The sequence below is a fragment of the Enhydra lutris genome, unplaced genomic scaffold (assembly GCF_002288905.1).
Source record: "Enhydra lutris kenyoni isolate GAN:26980312 unplaced genomic scaffold, ASM228890v2 scaffoldscaffold4, whole genome shotgun sequence".
NCBI lineage: Eukaryota > Metazoa > Chordata > Mammalia > Carnivora > Mustelidae > Enhydra > Enhydra lutris.
In genome coordinates, this window is record NW_019154088.1 from 9,496,252 (window position 1) to 9,515,036 (window position 18,785).

General features: G+C 36.9%; 1 protein-coding gene across 1 annotated transcript in view; it reads left to right on the plus strand.

Annotated features, from left to right (window-relative positions):
* The window catches only part of LOC111139232 (kinetochore scaffold 1), a 69,753-nt gene that overhangs the window by 10,497 nt on the left and 40,471 nt on the right, over positions 1–18,785 (plus strand). Inside the window, exons 2-7 of the mRNA XM_022491443.1 lie at positions 1,328–1,381; positions 2,474–2,513; positions 3,447–3,506; positions 7,599–7,660; positions 18,057–18,109; positions 18,378–18,411. Coding sequence (XP_022347151.1) covers positions 1,347–1,381; positions 2,474–2,513; positions 3,447–3,506; positions 7,599–7,660; positions 18,057–18,109; positions 18,378–18,411 — 284 coding nt within the window. The 5' untranslated portion in view covers positions 1,328–1,346. The remainder of the gene's footprint in view (positions 1–1,327; positions 1,382–2,473; positions 2,514–3,446; positions 3,507–7,598; positions 7,661–18,056; positions 18,110–18,377; positions 18,412–18,785) is intronic.

Genomic DNA, 18,785 nt, shown 5'->3' on the forward strand with positions numbered 1-18,785 from the left:
TCTCTCTGGCTTTTGTTCCCTAAAGGCTTTCTGTGCAGCTTTAGAGGATGGAAATGAAAAGGGCGACCTCCTAATCTCCAGCCCAAGAGCCAAAGACTTGGGCCCCACTCTTCAGTATGCCCTCAGAGAAAACCAGTCAATCACTCCTGTCTCCCTGGTCTCTGGCCGCACTCCATGCTCACCCAGCCTGTGACCGAGTGTTTCTGTCTCAGGCAGTAGGCCCCATTTGCAGTCTTTAAACCATCAGACTCCTGCAACACACTCCCACGGTGTTCCTCCCATGGGAGGAGGGGGTAGGTCTCCCCAGTTCTAACACTTGTTGGGGCCCTGCTTGAAGAGGGATCCAGCCTGACTGGATCCTGGTTCATGGCAACCTCGAGCTGAGAGCCCACTCCTTGACTCACTGATTGCAGCCAGCTTCCCTGCTTTGAATCATGGGGAGCTCTGCCACACTCAGGCACCCTGGGTCTTCCTGTGTCCCTGAGGATCCTGAGACCACACTGTCCTAGCCAGGGTTCCATCCCCGCTTAGCAGCCTAAGCGACGTCCCTCACTGGAGCAGACTTCTAAAAGTTATGATTTTGTGCTTTGCTGCTATATCACTTGCCAGTAGCCGGCTGACCGAGGCTCACTCCTGCTCCCACCTCGGTCTGTCCTCTCATATATTGCCTTGGATTCATGTCTCTGCACCTCCTACCTTGCAGAAAGTGGTTGCCTTTCTATTCATAGAGTTGTTGCTATTCTTTTCTTCGATCTCTGGTTGAGTTTGCTGGTATTCAGAATGATTCGATAGTTATCTAGCTGAATTCCTGGAACCAGAGGAAATTAAGGTCTCCTACTCCTTCACTATCTTGGACTCTCACATTCAGCTACAGTTTCTTTAATGTTATTTTTATGTCTGAAAGTTTTTTTGCTGAGTACTTATAGTTGAATTTTCATAACATAAATATGTATATTATGCACATCCAGTGTATTTTGATAACTAGTTGATTTCACCTTATAATCTTATATAATATTATATAATCCATAAATTCTTATAAACTAGGCCAAGTTTTCATTTGAACCATTAGAGCCATTGTCATCTGAATCAGTTAGTCACTGATTTTATCTTGAATATGAGAATTTTCCAGGAGTATTAATTATAATGGAGTATTTTAAACTCAAAATTTCTTATGTATTATAGCCCCATAGTGTAGCTTTTTCTTCCCCTTTTTCAGTCTTCCCCCAAAAAGTAATCCTGAAGTTACAAATTTGCTATTAATGTCTTCATAGTTTTTAATTTCTTTTCTTTCTTTCTCATCTTTTCTAATGTTGTGTATTTGTTACAGAAAAAGGTTTTCTTCAAAAATGGATGGGATGTCTTCAGAGGCTAATGAAGAAAAGTAAGTTCACGTAATATAGCTAAAAATGTTAAACTTTTTATCAGAGAAAGACACTTTTCCTATTAGAAACACCTATTGATAACTTATGAAATTTTTTTCCATTCTGTTCTATGGAAAAGAAGTAAGTGTCACAAAGTCATAGCTCTCTTTGCCATATCTTTGTGTTTATATATCTAGAGTCAGAACTAAGAAGGACTTTAGAGACCACCTCCCATCCCTTCAATTTAAGGATGGGAAAATTAAGGCCCAAGGAAATGAAATGATTGGTCTAAAATTGGCATCACAAACTGGTGGCCTGTTTATAGTCTACAGACTTACCCCCCGCTGCCAAACAGTGTTTTTAAATTATTTAATTAGCTGCTAAAATTTTCTCTTGAAAAACTGAGTGTAGGGGCACCTAGGTGGCTCAGTTGGTTGAGCATCCAACTCTTGATTTTTGGCTCAGGGCATGATCTCTGGGTCACGTGATTGAGCCCCACATGAAGCTCTGTTGAGATTCTCTCTCTATCCCTCTGCTCCGTCCCCTGCTTGTGCAAGCTCTCTCTCTATTTCTAAAATAAATAAATAAAATCCTTAAAGAAAAAGGAGAAGAAAGAAAAAGAAAAATTAAGTGTAGTGACACTGGGCTCATATTCTTGTGGCAACAGCTAACCTGATCGGAGTAAGACTATGACCATTAGACCAACCCCGAAGTGTCCATTATCATCTCAACACCACATATTTTTCTTGCATCTTCTGTTTGGCCTCCATAAGTACTTGAATTTTCAAAACCTCATTTCAAACTCACACAGTAGTAAAACCAGAGTTAGAGTCTCTTGATTTATGATCCACTTATCTTAAAATTGTACCTCTGTAAGTATGATACATTATATTGTGCTGATTGTTTTACAAGAGATATTCTTAGAGTATAAAATATGTATTTTAAAACACTGACCTTCTAAATACCAACTTTTATGTCTTATAAATTTTGCTAAGAAACAGTGATGCCATGTGTTAAGTGAAAGCAATAGCCAATTTAAAAGCATGTAAAAGATGCTGCGATGATGGCTTTTGAAAATTCAGTCTTTTACTAATGTGTCTATAAATTTGCAGTGACAATATGGACAGACCTGTTAGAAGACGACATTCTTCGGTAAGAAACACTTGAGTTCATAATTATTACTTTTTATTGAATGATGAATGTATGTCGCAGTAATTTTGACTGTAACATCACCATCCTACTCCCATTGGCTTCTGTTGATCTCTGGATACTCAAATATTTACCTGGTTACACAATTCTATAAATATACTAAAATTTGTATTTTATGAGTTTCATGGTAATTTTATGAATTGTATGCCATGTAAATGATACTTTAATAAGTTTAAGAATATATTTAAATAGTGGAGCAAGACACAAAAAATCCAACCCAAACTGATTTAAGCACAAAATTTATTGGGTTTTGAAATTGAAAAATCCAAAGATAGAGATGACTTTTGGCATAACGTAACTGACCATGGGTTGCAATAATATCACCAATGTTAGGATTTTCTCTCACTTTTCTACTCTGACTGGTTCCTCTGGGTTATCTCCATTTTTGTACAAGCCTCTCCCCTGATTACTACAGTACCTCTAGCTCTCCCAAGTTCCAGTTTCAACTCCTAAATGAAAAAGTGTCTATTTCCTCAAGATAAAACAAAAACAAAGGACTTAGAATTGACTCATATTGGCTCAACTGTCTTGTTATGGGTCAAGTCCTCCTTCCTGAACTACTCACTATTGATGAGAGAATATCATGTGCACATTATTAGACCAGGGCTACATGTTGTGCCCTAGGGTTGGGGTGGAGCATCACCCAGAACACATGGGATGAGAGTGGGTAAAATAATCAGGAAGGTGGGCAGGGAGAAGGGAATAGATGCCAGATATTTAAACCAACCACAAAGTATAGCACTGAACAATATGAATTTGAGGAGTTTTAAAGGTTTTCACAGAAATTTTAACATTTCTACCTTTCTCCTATGGTGCAATTTGAACTGATTATTAATATTAATCCCATATTTTCTTGAATAATTCTAATTTTTCTAGATCTTGAAGCCCCCAAGGAGTCCTCTTCAGGACCTTAGAGGTGGGAATGAAACAGTTCAGGTAAGTCTCTAGTGCAAATGCTTTATGGATGACTATTTTTGATGATAATTTTAATAGGAACTTTATTAGCTATATGAAGAGAACATCATAAATGATTTCTAGTTGAATGTGTACAAGTAAGTATTCAGTGGCTGTCAGATTAAAATCCAAACTTTTGAGTAAGCTGGCATTCTTGATTTTTAAGCCAAGTTTACTTTTCTAGCCTTTCTTGCCACTGAGCCATCCAGGCATCCCTCTTTCCTTTTTATTTATTTATTTATTTATTTATTTATTTATTTAATTTTTTTTTTAAGATTTTATTTATTCATTTGACAGACAGAGATCACAGGTAGGCAGAGAGGCAGGCAGAGAGAGAGGAGGAAGCAGGCTCCCCGCTGAGCAGAGAGCCCGATGCGGGGCTCGATCCCAGGACCCTGGGATCATGACCTGAGCTGAAGGCAGTGGCTTTAACCCACTGAACCACCCAGGCGCCCCCTTTTTTATTTATTTATTTTTTTTTGTTAAAGAAATATAATAGTCTCTGTTAGTTTCAGTATGTACTAGGATGGTATTATTATCTATATTAAGCTCAAGTCCACTTGTTTTGTCTGCTAGGGTGTTAATAGAGAGGATGAACATTCCTGATTCTTATAGTAAGACATGCGCAGTTATTAAGAATTTACATGGTAAAAGTCTATGTGGATTTTGTTTGTTTCTCTGTCATTTGCTTTTTGTATTTGGTATTTATGTGAGTATAAAGGTTTGCTCTTGTTAAAGAAGATGAGGGAAATAAAAACATAATCTTATACTCAAGAGATGCTCAGCCTCACTAATCATTAGAAGACTGCAAGTCAAAACCACAGTGAGATATCACCTCATACCTATTACAGTGGCTACTGTAAAACAAACAAACCAGAAAATAACAAGTGCTGGCTAGGATGTGGAATAATTGGAACTCTGGTACACTGTTAGTAGAAGTAAAATGTTGTAGCCACATGGAAAACAGTATGGTGGTTCCTCAAAAAATTAAAATAGAATTACCATATGATCCAGCAATTTCACTTGTGGGTATATACCCAAAAGAATTGAAAGCAGGGTCTGGAAGAGACTTATACCCCTGTCATAGCAGCATTATTCACAGTAGGCAAAAGGTAGAAGGAAACCAATGTCCATTGACAGATGAATGGATAAACAAAATGTGGTATCAATGGTATATTATTTGGCCTTAAAAAGAAGGAAGTTCTGACACACAGTACAACAAAGATGAATCTTAAGGACATTATGCTAGGTGAAATGAACCAATCACAGAAAGACAAATACAGAGCTCCCCTGATTACTACAGTACCTATAACACCTGGGTGGTTCTGTTGGTTAAGTGTCTGACTCTTGGTTTCAGCTCAGGTCACGCTGTCAGGGTCATGAGATTGAGCCCTGCATCAGGCTTCATGCTCAGCGTGGAATGTGCTTTAGATTCTCTCTCTCCTGGGCACCTGGGTGGCTCAGCTGCTTAAGCAACTGCCTTTGGCTGAGGTTGTGATACTGGAGTACCAGGATCGAGTCCCACATCGGGCTCCCTGCTTGGTGGGGACTCTGTTTCTCCCTCTGACCTGTCCCCTCTCATGATCTCTCTTTCTCTCATCCTCCCTCTCTCTCTCAAATAAGTAAATAAATAAAAATCCTAAAAAAAAAAAAAGATTCTCTCTCCCTTTCTCCCTTTGCCCTTCCCCCTGCTCTCTATCTCTCTGTCAAAATAAAAATTTAAAAAGACAAATACTTTATGATTCCACTTACGAATTACCTAATCAAATTCATAGAGACCAAAAGCTAGAAGATTGGACTTGTTTAATGGATATGGAGTTCAGTTTTGCAGGATGAAAAGAATTCCAGAAATTGGTTTTACAACAGTGTATACCTACTTAACATTACTGAACTGTATCCTTAAAAATGGTTAAGATGTATTATGGTAAATAAATTAGCTAGTCACAGAAGGACAAATACTACATGATACCACTTATATGAGGTATCTGAAATGGTCAAACTCATAGAAGCAGAGAGCACAACATTGGTTGCTAGGGCTATAGAGAAGGGCAAAATAGGGGTTGCTAACAACAGGTATGAAGTTTCAGTTATACAAAGTAAGTTCTAGAAATCTGCTACACAGCATTGTGCCTATAATTAACAGTATTGTATTATACACTTAAAAATTTGTTGAGAGAATAGATCTAAAGTTAAGAGTTCTGACCACTTTTAAAATAAAAATTAAATTTGTTAAAGATTTATTTGTTTGAGGGCAGAGGGAAAAGAGAGAGAATCTCAAGCAGACTCCATGATGAGCTCTGCAGAGCCCAATGCAGGGCTCAGTCTCATGACCCTGAGATCATGACCTGACCTGAAACCAAGAGTTGGATGCTTAATCAACTAAGCCACTCAAGCACCCCATAAAATTTAATTTAAAAAACTGGTTAAGATGCTAAATTTTGTTATATGTGTTTTACCACCGTTAAATTTTTTTCTTAAATCGTAAAAATATAGTATAGTACGTTTACCATAATAGACCGCATATCACTTGCTCTGTCCCCAGTCTTTGTTCCTCTTTTTTTTTTTTTTCCCCAAGATTTTATTTATTTATTTATTTATTTGAGAGAAAGAGAAAGAGAGAATGAGCAGGGAGAGGGACAGAGGAAGAAGGACAAGCAGACTCCCTGAGCAGGGAGGCTGAAATGGGGCTCAATCCCAGGATCCTGGGAACATGACCTGAGTTGACCAAGACCCTTAACCTACTGAGCTGCCCAGGTACCCCTTTCTTATTCTTAATAGCAAAACAATCGTTCATTTAAAAGGAGAGAGAAAAAGTAAGGGACAGTAATCAACTTCCTTAAATATATGTTGTTTGTGTTGGTATGGAAAATCATATTCATGCTTTTTAAGTGCATTGAGATATTTCAGAGAAATAAATAATTACCAAAATTAATAATACCACATTAACTCAGAATAAGACTTGGTCTCTGTCAGTAGTACTTTGGAGACCTAATTCACAGTAGTTTCAGTAAGAATCATACCATATAAGGAAACAATAAACAAAACTAAAAAGCAACCTGTGGAATGGGAGAAGATATTTGCAAATGACATATCAGATAGAGGGCTAGTACCCAAAATCTATAAAGAACATGTCAAACTCAACACCCAAAAAAGAAAAAAATCCCATCAAGAAATGGGCAAAAGATATGAACAGACATTTCTCCAAAGAAAACATACAAATGGCCAACAGAAACATGAAAAAATGCTCAATAACACTCATCATCAGGGAAATACAAATAAAAACCACAATGAGATACCACCTCACACCGGTCAGAATGGCTAAAATTAACAACTCAGGAAACAACAGATATTGGGGAGGATGTGGAGAAAGGGGAACCCTTTACACTGTTGGTGGGAATGCAAACTGGTGCAGCTACTCTGGAAAGCAGTATGAAGGTTCCTCAAAAATTTAAAATTAGAACTACTCTGTGACCCAGAAATTACACTATGATGTATTTATCCAAAGAATACAAAGAGAGTGATTCGAAGGGGCACATGCACCCCAATGTTTATAGTGACAATGTCCACAATTATGAAATACGGAAAGAAAATACAGATGTCTGTTGACAGTTGAATGGATAAAGAAGATGTGGTGTACACACACACTGGAATATTACTCAGCCATCAAAAAGAATGAAATCTTGCCGTTTGCAATGATGTGGATAGAACTAGAAGGTAACATGCTAAGCAAAATAAGTCAGAGAAAGACAAATACCATGTGATTTCATTCATGTGGAATTTAAGAAACAAAACATGAACATAGGGGAAGGAAAAGAAAAAATAAGATAACAGTAAGAGGCAAACCATAAGAGTCTCTTAACTATAGGGAACAAACTGAGGGGAGGTATTGGGGGGAATGCAGTGATTGGTGAGAGGCAATAAGGAGCACTTGATATAATAATAATAATAATAATAAGCACTGGGTGTTATATGCTACTGATAATCACTAAACTCTACCCTGAAACTAACAATACACTCTATGTTAACTGACTTGAATTAAAAAAGAAAATTATACCATGTACTCTCTGCCCTTAGGAATCTAATGCTTTGAGAAATAAGAAAAGCTCTCGTCGAGTCAGCTTTGCAGATACTATAAAGTAAGTTGGAAGGAGGAATGATTAAAATGTTAAAGGTAATGATTTTTTGTGCATAAAACCAGGTATGTTAGTAATAACTGACTTGGGTAATCTGGGTTTTAATTACATAAGCATTAGAGAATTATTATTTAAATGGTTTTATATTATGCTTGAGAAACATTAAAAGCATCATCTCTAATAAATCAGAAACAAAATAGCTGTATCTTACCACTGTTAATTTAACTTTGTACTGAATGTGCTAATAAAAATAGAGGAAGTGGAGGGGCACCTGGGTGGCTCAGTGGGTTAAGCCTCTGCCTTCAGCTCAGGTCATGATCTCAGGGTCCTGGGATTGAGCCCCGTATCGGGCTCTCTGCTCAGCAGGGAGCCTGCTTCCTCCTCTCTCTCTGCCTGCCTCTCTGCCTATTTGTGATCTCTGTCTGTCAAATAAATAAGTAAAAATCTTAAAAAGAAAAAATAGAGGAAGTGGAGTTCTGAAAATTGGAAAGATGGGGATAAATCTGTTACCTTTTGCAGATTAAATGCTTGTATATTAAGAAAATATAAGAATATCAATGGAAATACCTGTACAGATAAGTAGCAAGATACAAAATTATTACATGAAAATTATAATATTTATATAAATAATATAAATTTATATAAATAATAACCAGATAGAAGATAAATGTGTGTTTTCCCCATTGTGTTATATTTTCTTGCTATGTATTTAATAATAAAAGCATAAAAGGATAAACCATTACTGAAGAATACTAAAAAATTGTGCAAATGAAGTTTATAACAAGTTCCTGAATAAAAAGATTCAACATCACTGGGGTGCCGGGATGGCTCAGTCTCTTAAGCATCTGCCTTCAGCTGGGGTCATGATCTCAGGGTCATAGGATCGAGTCCCGCTTTGGGCTCCCTGCTCAGTAGGAAGCCTACTCCTGTCTCTCCCTCTGCTCCCCTGCTCCTGTTCTCTCTCATTCTCTATCTCAAATAAATGAATAAAATCTTTAAGAAGAGGGGAAAAAAAAGAATTGTACTTTCTAGCATTATGAATTCTCATCTTGGGCTTTTATTGCTTTTTGATCCAAATTCTACCTAGACTAATAATAAGATTTTTGCCTTTTCTATGTTTTGTTTTCATTTGCCTGGTATACCTTTGTATATAGTTTCACCATGTCTGAGCAATGAATGGTATTCTGTATGTGACATCTTTTGGTTGCTGGGAAGTTCCAAACCATAGATACATAACATCTTTTTTGTTGTTGGTTGAAAGTAATTTTAATTGTTTCATAACTTTTTTCTATTAATCTATTATCCATAAATTAGTCAATGTCTTCCCAGATATACATGAGTTGTCAATATTTCGTATATGCTGAATTTTGAAAAAAGAAAAATCATGGTAAGATTTGGTATAATCAAAGACTAGCTGTTTCCTGCCAGTAAAATTCCCTAGGTGGTGTATTCCTTGGTAAAGTTGCTACTGAGTTCTTGGATCTTGGCCTTGGCTTTGCAGACTCCATATTTTTGTTTTTACCAAAAATGGGTCGTCTTATAGAGATGGGCTTGTACTTAACAGATTCACTAGAAATTTGTGTATAAATAGAATGCTACTACTAAAAACATCATGAGAAACAAATGAATCTGAGTACTGAGTAGTTAGTACTTTCCTAAGAAACATTCTACCTAAAAAAAATAAATTATAATGTAATGTAAATATGGCTTATTGATTATGGAATCTGTGCTATTACTTATTTGGATGATTCTGAATGTTTAATGGCACCAGGCTCTGAAATGTAATTTATCCATCTCCATAGGAGCTACATACACATCTATTGCAAAGCCTTGGATGCTTCTTGAATAGGTGTGGCCAAGATTTGATTTAATAAATCATTTTCTTCTGTTTCAGACTGACTTTTCTTTTACATGTTTTCTTTAGGTGTTTTCTGGTAATGTAAAATTAACCAGATTTAATTTTGTGTTGGGCATTGATTATTCCTTGTGTTTGTTAGATTATTTTGTGTAAATTACCTTTTTTTTTTTTTTTTTTTTAAAGATCGTATTTATTTGTCAGAGAGAGAGCGGGAGCACAAGCAGGGGGAGTACAGAGGGAGAAGGAGGCTCCCTGCCAAGCAAGGAGCCTGATGAGGGCTTGATACCAGGACCCTGTGATCACTACCTGAGTTGAAGGCAGACACCCAACCATCTGAACCACCCAGGCGCCTCTGAATTAAAATTTTTTAAAGATTTATTTATTTATTTTAGCGAGACAGAGCACGGGGGCTGGGGTGGACAGAAGGAGAGGGAGAATCCCGAGCAGACTCCCCCACTGAGCACAGAGCCCTGCACTGGGCTTAATCTCAGGACCTTGAAATCATAACCCAAGCCAAAATCAAGTCTGATGGTTTACCAACTGAGCCTTGAATTAAGGGGTGCTTGGGTGGCTTAGTCAGTTGAGCATGCTACTCCTGATCTTGGGGTCTTGAGTTTCAGTCCCACATTGGGTGTAGAAATTACTTAAAAAAGAAAAAACCACAAACTTGAAAAAAAAAGAAAAAAACTTAGTAACCACATACATACACATACACAAAAAGAGACAAAAATTTCACATTTCACATTTAAAACATTTTTTTTTAATTTAGTCAGTAGCCATTCTTAATTAAAGTAGTTACGCCAAATTACATTTGTTAAATTTAGTACACCCATTCTTCCTTTATTGTTGGGTAAATTTAACTGTATTGTAGATTTTTGTTTTGTTTTTAATCAAGGATGGGTATAGGGTTTTATTAAATGGTTGTAGAGCATCTATTAAAATAGCTATAGAATTTTTCACACTTTAATATGATAAAAAACTTTTTGGATGTTGGATTATCTCTGTATTCCTGGGATAAATCCAATGTAGTTATTAAATACTGTTTTAAAACATTGCTAGATTCAAGGCACCTATATAAGGGAAGTGGAGGTATAAAAAGAGAGGTTATTGGGAAGTTTAACAAAAAAAGACTTCCAATTTTCCCCCCCTTTTTTCTCCATTTTATGATTGAAAATTTATAACATACACAAAAGTAGGAAAAGTACTATGAAAACTCAGGCCATTTAGCAATTACAACAGTTGTCAACTGTGGCCACTTTTGTTATACTATAACCCCCCGCCCCCATTTACTTCCCTTTTCACCTCCCACTGAATTATTTTCATGTGAATCCCAGATATTTCACTACTTATATCTTTAAAAGATAGAGAATATTTTTAAAAAGTATGTTCACAATACTATTTTCACATCTTTTAAATGCTTGCAGTAATTCCATGGTATCATCAAATATCTTGCCACTGTTCACATTTCTCTGCCTCAGTTTTTTTTTTTTTCTGAGATAATTGGTATGATTCAGTATCCAAACAAAGTTAACATATTCCATTTAGTTCGTATGTCTCTTAAATCTCCTAGTCTCTTTGTTCCCTCTTCCTTTTTTTCTTATAATTCATTCTTTTTCTTTTTAAAATTTTATTTATTTGACAAAGCAAGAGAGCACAAGTAGGGGAACAGCAGAGGGAGAGGGAGAAGCCGACTCCCCACTGAGCAGAGAGACCGACAAAGGGCTCCATATCAGGACCCTGGGATCATGACCTGAGCTGAAGGCAGACACTTAACTGAATGAGCCACCCATGCACCCCCTTATAATTTATTCTTTTAAGTAGAATATCCCACAATCTGGATTTTACTGATTATACCCACATGGAATAATATTGTGTAATACATTACTCAGATTTCCTGCCAATTGGTTACTCTATCTGGAATGCTTGACTTGCCTTAAACCAAATGTTTTCCACAAGAATTCTTCCTGTGCTTTCATCAGATAGCACTTGATTATCAGTTATCTTTTTTGTGATGTTAACAACCATTGATGATCATTGCCTAGATCCATTATTTCTTTAGAGTTTGCTAATTGATAATAATCTCATTCTATTTCTGAATTATGATTCGTATAAGAAAGGCATGTTAAATTTTTGGGCAGGGGTGTCTTTATTTACTAGTTTCAATATAATGTGTTTGCTTTCTAGTATCCTTTAAAGTTGACTAATAAGGACTTTTTTCCAAATATGTTTACTTAAATGTCTAAATATCTAAATCATGAGCTTAAAAACATATTTAATGTGTTTAATCTGTTATAGTTAGTATTTTTATTGATACTCAAATTATTCTATCTTTGATGAGTGAAATCTCTTCAGATTAGTTTCTGACCTTTTGACATAACTTCAGTAATCTTCGATAGCTTCTTTGCTTTACAGTATACCAAGATATTCATGTTCATTTTATGTATTATCTGACTCAGACCTAGATGCAATAGGTTCTTCTCACTAATGAATTAATCATTGTTTCTAGGCTGTTCTGTTACCAAATCTATCAATCTACCTATTTACCACAGCTGTTAACTCAGGAAACAAATGGGTGAAACTTGGGTCACTGTGGCAGCCAACTCCTTCACCCTAGGGAAGCCAGAGAGGGCTGGACAAATTTAAAGCATAGCTCCTGGCTGGGTTTGCCAACAAACTTGGGTAAACTCATCACAAGAGAAGCCAAAAACTCAAGAGGCAGAGGTTTGGAAAAGAGAAAGGGAGAAATTTATTTGGAGTCCTGGCAGCTGGGGAAGGTGGCAGGCTTAAACCTTAACAGCTGACCTCTCTGCCTACAAGATGGACACCTAGAGTTTTATTATGAGGAGAGATTCAGGGGTGTGTGTACAAGACAGCAGGCAACATGTCATCATGGGTGGAGGTCAGTATATGTTCATCCCATAGTCATGGCCAGGGAAGGGGACACATGGAATGTCATCTTCTAGGCATTCTGTTGCTATCAGGGCTTTTCTGGTCTGGCATCTTTGGATTTTCAGGTCATTGCAAAACACCTTCATCAATGCCTCAAGAGAGTACAATAAAAAATAAATACAGTGGGGGTGCATGGGTGGCTCATTGGGTTAAACATCCAGTTCTTGATTTCAGCTCAGGTTATCATCTCAGGGTCATGAGATCCAGCCCCATGTTGGGCTCTGTGCTGAGAATATTTTAAAAATATTCTCTCCTTCCTAGAAGTAACTTCTAAGAGCTTTTTATTTTCCTTTTAGATTTAAAAAAATTTTTTTTAAAGATTTTATTTATTTATTTGAGAGAGAGTACGAGAGTGAGAGAGAGAGCAGGAGTTGGGGGAGGGAGGGTTGAGCACAGAGCCTGATATGGGGCTGGATCCCAGGACCCCAAGATCCTAATCTGAGCTAAGGGCAGATGTTTAACCAACTGAGCCACCCAGGCACCCCTTCTTCTTAGATTTTTGAAAACTTGATGATCTTGAGGATCTTGAATATGCCTTTCTTTTGAATTATTTTTCCAGAAAAATTATGTTATTTCAATAATCATATCTTTTTAGTGTATTTATTTATTTATTTATTTATTTTTTAAAGATTTTATTAATTTGTCAGAGAAGGATTGAGAGAGAGCACACAAGCAGGCAGAGGTGTAGAGAGAAGCAGGCTCCCTACCGAGCAAGGAGCCCGATGCGGGACTCGATCCCAGGACCCTGGGATCATGACCTGAGCCGAAGGCAGCGGCTCAACAGACTGAGCCACCCAGGCATCCCTAGTGTATTTATTTTTAAGTAATGTCTTCACCCAATGTGGGGTTTGAACTCATGACCCTGAGATCAAGAATCACATGTTACCAGTTGAGCCAGGAAGGTGCCCCTGAAGTTATCATATTGGAATGATCATTTTAATATAAGATCACCTGTGTCAAATCATTGAAAGTAGGCTTATATATGTCAAAATTTGATTTTTTATTAATAGCTAATATTATTGAATATTTACAATGTTAGGTATGCTACTATATGCATTCATTGCTCATTGAATCCTAACAGTCATATCTCATTTTATGAATAAGGAAACTGAGGCTTAGTTTAAGTAGCTTGCTCAAGTTCCCATACTTTTTAAGAGGTAGGGCTCAGACTTTGGACTATTTCTCATCAGACTATTCTTAATCATTATATTCTTGTATTTTTCACATTGTTGGTATTTTTCCTCTCATTACCCTTATTATTTGTAGGATTAGACTGTATTTTCTAGGTCTGTCTGATTTTTTTTTTTTAAGATTTTATTTATTCATTTGACAGACAGAGATCACAAGCAGGCAGAGAGGCAGGCAGAGAGAGAGGAGGAAGCAGGCTCCCTGCTGAGCAGAGAGCCCGATGCGGGGCTCAATCTCAGGACCCTGGGATCATGACCTGAGCCGAAGGCAGAGGCTTTAACCCACTGAGCCACCCAGGCGCCCCTGATTGTTATTTATTTTTAAAGATTTTATTTATTTATTTGAGAGAGAGAGTGAGAGAGAGCATGAAAGGAGAGAAGGTCAGAGGGAGAAGTAGACTACCCCCCCAAGCTGGGAGCCCAATGCGGGACTTGATCCCAGGACTCCAGGACCATGACCTGAGCCGAAGGCAGTGGCCTAACTAACTGAGCCACCCAAGTGCCCTGTCTGATTGTTATTATAATGCTTCTCTTCCTGTTTTCCTTTTTTTTTTTTTTTTTTTTTTTTAAGATTTGCTGTTTATTCTGTTTATTTGGTTTGTTTTATAATGAGCTTGGCTAATAAACATTTCTGGAAGTCAACAGGGAACTTTAGAAACAATAGGAGTAACTGGCATAGGATTCTTATCCTGTTTATCCATTTCTCATATATATACATATATGAGAAAATAGCATTTTCTACTCAAATTTGTGTTTTTGATGATGGAATGTTACAATGAGAAGTACACTGGGGTGCTTCGCTGGCTCAGTTGGTAGAGTATGCGACTTGATCTTGATCTCAGGGTCATAAGTTCAAGCTCCATGTTGGAGGTAGAGTTTACTTAAAAATAATAATAATAAATTATGGGACACCTGGGTGGCTCAATTGGTTAAGCATGTGACTTCGGCGAAGGTCATGATCTTGCAGTCCTGGGATCCAACCCTGTGTGAACCTGCTGTAGGCTCCATGCTCAGCCAGGAGTCTTCTTGTCCCTCTGCATCCCCCCCCACCCCCACTCATTTTCTCTCTCAAATAAACAAGTAAATTCTTTAAAAATAATAATAATAATAATAATGATATATTTAAAAAATAAATAAGTAGGATCACCTGTGTGGCTCAATTGGTTAAGTATCTGACTCTTGATCTTGGCTCATGTCTTGATCTCAGTCTTGTATTGTGAGTTCAAGCCCCATATTGGGCTCCATGCCTGGAGCCTACTAAATAAGTAAGTATAGTCCAGACTCTATGTTTTAGTGAGAAAATTAAAGCCAGGGACATGATATGACTTTCCCAAGGTAATGTAAGTAGTGACAGAACCACAATTGTAAAATAGGTCTCCTGATTCCTAGTCTACTGGTTTTTCCACTTATTCTGATAAACTTTCCCAAATACTACTAAATTTAGTCCACACTTTTCTTTCCTTGGATATCATCTATTCATTATACTTACTTTCCTTTAAAATGGCTCTGGGGTGTTGAAAGGAATTTCAGGTTCAAAACGAAAAAAAACTGGAACAATTCTAACTTACTACTAAATAGTCCCTAGTTCAAGTCATTTAACAGAGCATCAATTTCCTCCTTTTTTTAGGATGAAAATAATAGTCCTTACATATCTCATAGTGTTACTGCATGGCCAAAATAAGACAGTATATATTATCACAAATAGTGTCAATCTAACACTATTATATTTAACACTGTTGTATTATATTTAACACTATAATATTATCACAAATAGTGTCATTAAACAATGAATAGTGTTTCAAAAGATTATCTTTGTTAAATAGGTTAATTGAAAAAGAACTATAGGATTCTAGATGTAGAAACAAGCATAGTAAAACTCTCTTAATAATTCCCACCTCACTGAATTGTTAGAATTAACCTATATTTTCCATTACCCTTGTAAAATATACTGATATCTACAGCAAAAAGAATGCTCTTTCCTGTCCATAAACTTCAGATCCTGAGAATCGATTGATAGGCTTACCAAGAAGTATTTGTCTTGTTTATCTAGTTGAAGTTGTTGTAATTGCATAATTTAATTTAATATTACATAAACTGATGAAAATTAGTTCAAAGACAAAGTTATTTCTGTGAACATTGTAAGGAACAGCTAGGGAAAACTTGATAAAGGTGAGTTTATTTTTAAAAATTCTTTCAAATTTGGTATGGCTGAGACAACCACAGGGAAATCTTTCATGAAAATCTAGAAGGATTCTTTGTTCATATTACTTGAAAGTTTCTTTGTTGGGACTCCTGTGTGGCTCAGTTGGTTAAGCATCTGCCTTCAGCTCAGGTTGTGATACCAGGGTCCTGGTATCCAGCCCTACGTCAGGCTCCTTGCTTCCTCTGCCTGCCACTCCCCTCACTTGTGCGCTCTCTCTCTCTCTCTGTCAAATAATAAAATCTTTAAAAAAAGTTTCTTTGTTTATTCCACCTTATAAATACACAAAATTGTATCAGTAGATCCTCTCAAAAGTAAAGACTTCAGATTGACATTCAAAAATTTGCAAATTAAAAAAAAAACAAAAATGTGCAAATTAAAATCCACTATGTGTTTTAATTTTTTTTAATATTTAAACTGTGTTGGGTTCAGATAAGATTCTTCATTTTAAGTTTTTTTTTAATTAAAGGACCAACTACTGATACTGCTCATATTGAATAAAAAGCTTTCTATTCTATTGTAACTCAGTTGAAGAAAAGTTGTTTCAAGTATTGGTTTGTAGTTATAAACTCAGGTTTTGAAATGAGACAGATTTAGGTTTGCATTTTGGCTTTGCACTTGTTGGGTATATGACCCTGGGAGTTACTTAACCTTTACGACCTTCAATATCTATATCTGCAAAATAACATGATAATTGTTATAATCATTCTTTTTTAAAAGATTTTATTTATTTGACAGAGATCACAAGCAGGCAGAGAGAGGAGGAAGCAGACTCTATGCTGAGCAGAGAACCCGAAGCGGGGCTTGATCCCAGGACTCTGGGATCATGACCTGAGCTGAAGGCAGAGGCTTTAACCCACTGAGCCACCCAGGCACCCCAATAATTGTTATAATCATTAAAAATGTATATAAAGAACAGAGTGCTTGTCACACAGTATGTATGCAAATGTCCACTGCTTTTTTATAACTGAAACTAAGTTTTCTTCTTTTTCTTTTTTTCTTTTTTTAAAGATTTTATTTATTTATCTGAAAGAGAGAGAGAGCATGAGCAGGGCAGAAAGTGTCAGAGGGAGAGGGAGAACCAGGCTCCCTGCTTCGCAGGGAGCCTGATGTGGAGATGGATCCCAGAACCGTGCATCATGACCTGAGCCAAAGGCAGATGCTTAACTGACTGAGCCATGCAGGCACCCCTGTAATTGAACTAAAATTTCTTTCTTATTAAGAATAGCTTCTCAGGGGGCGCCTGGGTGGCTCAGTGGGTTGAGCCTCTGCCTTCGGCTCAGGTCATGATCTCAGAGTCCTGGGATCGAGCCCCGCATCAGGCTCTCTGCTCAGCAGGGAGCCTGCTTCCCCCTCTCTCTCTCTGCCTGCCTCTCTGCCTACTTGTGATCTCTCTCTGTCAAATAAATAAATAAAATCTTAAAAAAAAAAAAAGAATAGGTCCTCAATAATGAATGATACTTAATATTAGAACAAAAATGAACTAGCCAGATTCTTCAAGGCAGATATCAAATGCTGCTTCCCCAAAAGCTTAATCATCCCAATCAAAAGAGATCCTTTCCTCTGGACTCCGTGCCACCTTATCTGAACTGTTAATAACCAAAGTCAGTGAAATAATGTTTATAATTATTATTTCAGCTCTCTACATACAGTGAAAACTCGTTGAGATCAAGGATCATGTATCAGACTCTAGTATATAGCATCATGTGTATAATGAGTGCTTAAGAAACGTTTTGTTGAATAGAGTGAATATTTTAGGTTTTTGAGAGGGATAAAATGATTTTTGTCAGAGTTCATAAAAAACAGATTTTAATGTAAATGAATTTTGGCATTTGAAATATTAATAGTACATGATGTAGCAAAGAGGAAGCTGAAATCAGTTATCTTTATCTCAAAACACACTATAAATTAACACCATAGGGTTCTAATTAAAAATAGCAGATTTTCAGGGGCACCTGGGTGGCTCAGTGGGTTAAGTGTCAGATTCTTGGTTTCGGCTCAGGTTGTGATCTCAGAGCCTGAGATTGAGCCCAGCCTCAAGCCATATTGGGCTCCATGCTCAGCAGAGAATCTGCTTGTCCCTTTCCCTCTCCTCTTCCCCCCAGCTACCAGCCCTGCCACTGCTTGTGCCCCCATCCCAAATAAATAAATAAAATCTTTTTTTTTTAATTGCAGATTTTCAGTAATCTTTATTTTCTTTTCTAGAGTATTCCAGACAGAATCTCATATGAAAATAGTAAGAAAGTCAGAAATTGCAGGTAAATATGTTATTGCTATCCCTGCCAAATCTGTTTTCTGTTAAGTTTTACTGTAACTATTTAACCAGGTAACAGGTAAAACTGTCTTATTGCGTAAAAAGTATAGCTTGAGCTATGGGGACAGGAAGTAAGGTGGATAGTTAGTAATTTTCTTTTTTTTAAATGTTGTTAATGTTTTTTTGTTTGTTGTTGTTAATGTTCTTATGCAATTTTTCTAATGCCTTATCAGTATATCCTTGAACAAACTTACTTTTTATTTTATTTTTAGAAACAGAAGTGGGAGAAAATGTTCTGTTTATACAGTAAGTAAAGAAAATGTGATTCGAATTATATTTTAAAAGCTCTTTATTCCTATCAAATGCAGTGTTGTTGTTGTTGTTTTTTTTAAAGATTTTGTTTTTTGACAGAGATCACCCTGAGATCATGACCCGAGCAGAGGCCCAACCCACTGAGCCACCCAGGCGCTCCAAATGCAGTGTTTTTTTTTTGTTGTTGTTGTTGTTTAATTTATTTTAAAAATATTTTATTTATTCATTTGAGAGAGAAAGAGAGAGCACAAGCATGGGTTGCAGTGGCGGGGGGAGAGTAGGCTCCCCACACTGAGCAGAGAGCCCAACACTGGGCTCAGTCCCAGGACCCTGAGATCATGACCTGAGCTGATGGCAGATGCTTAACA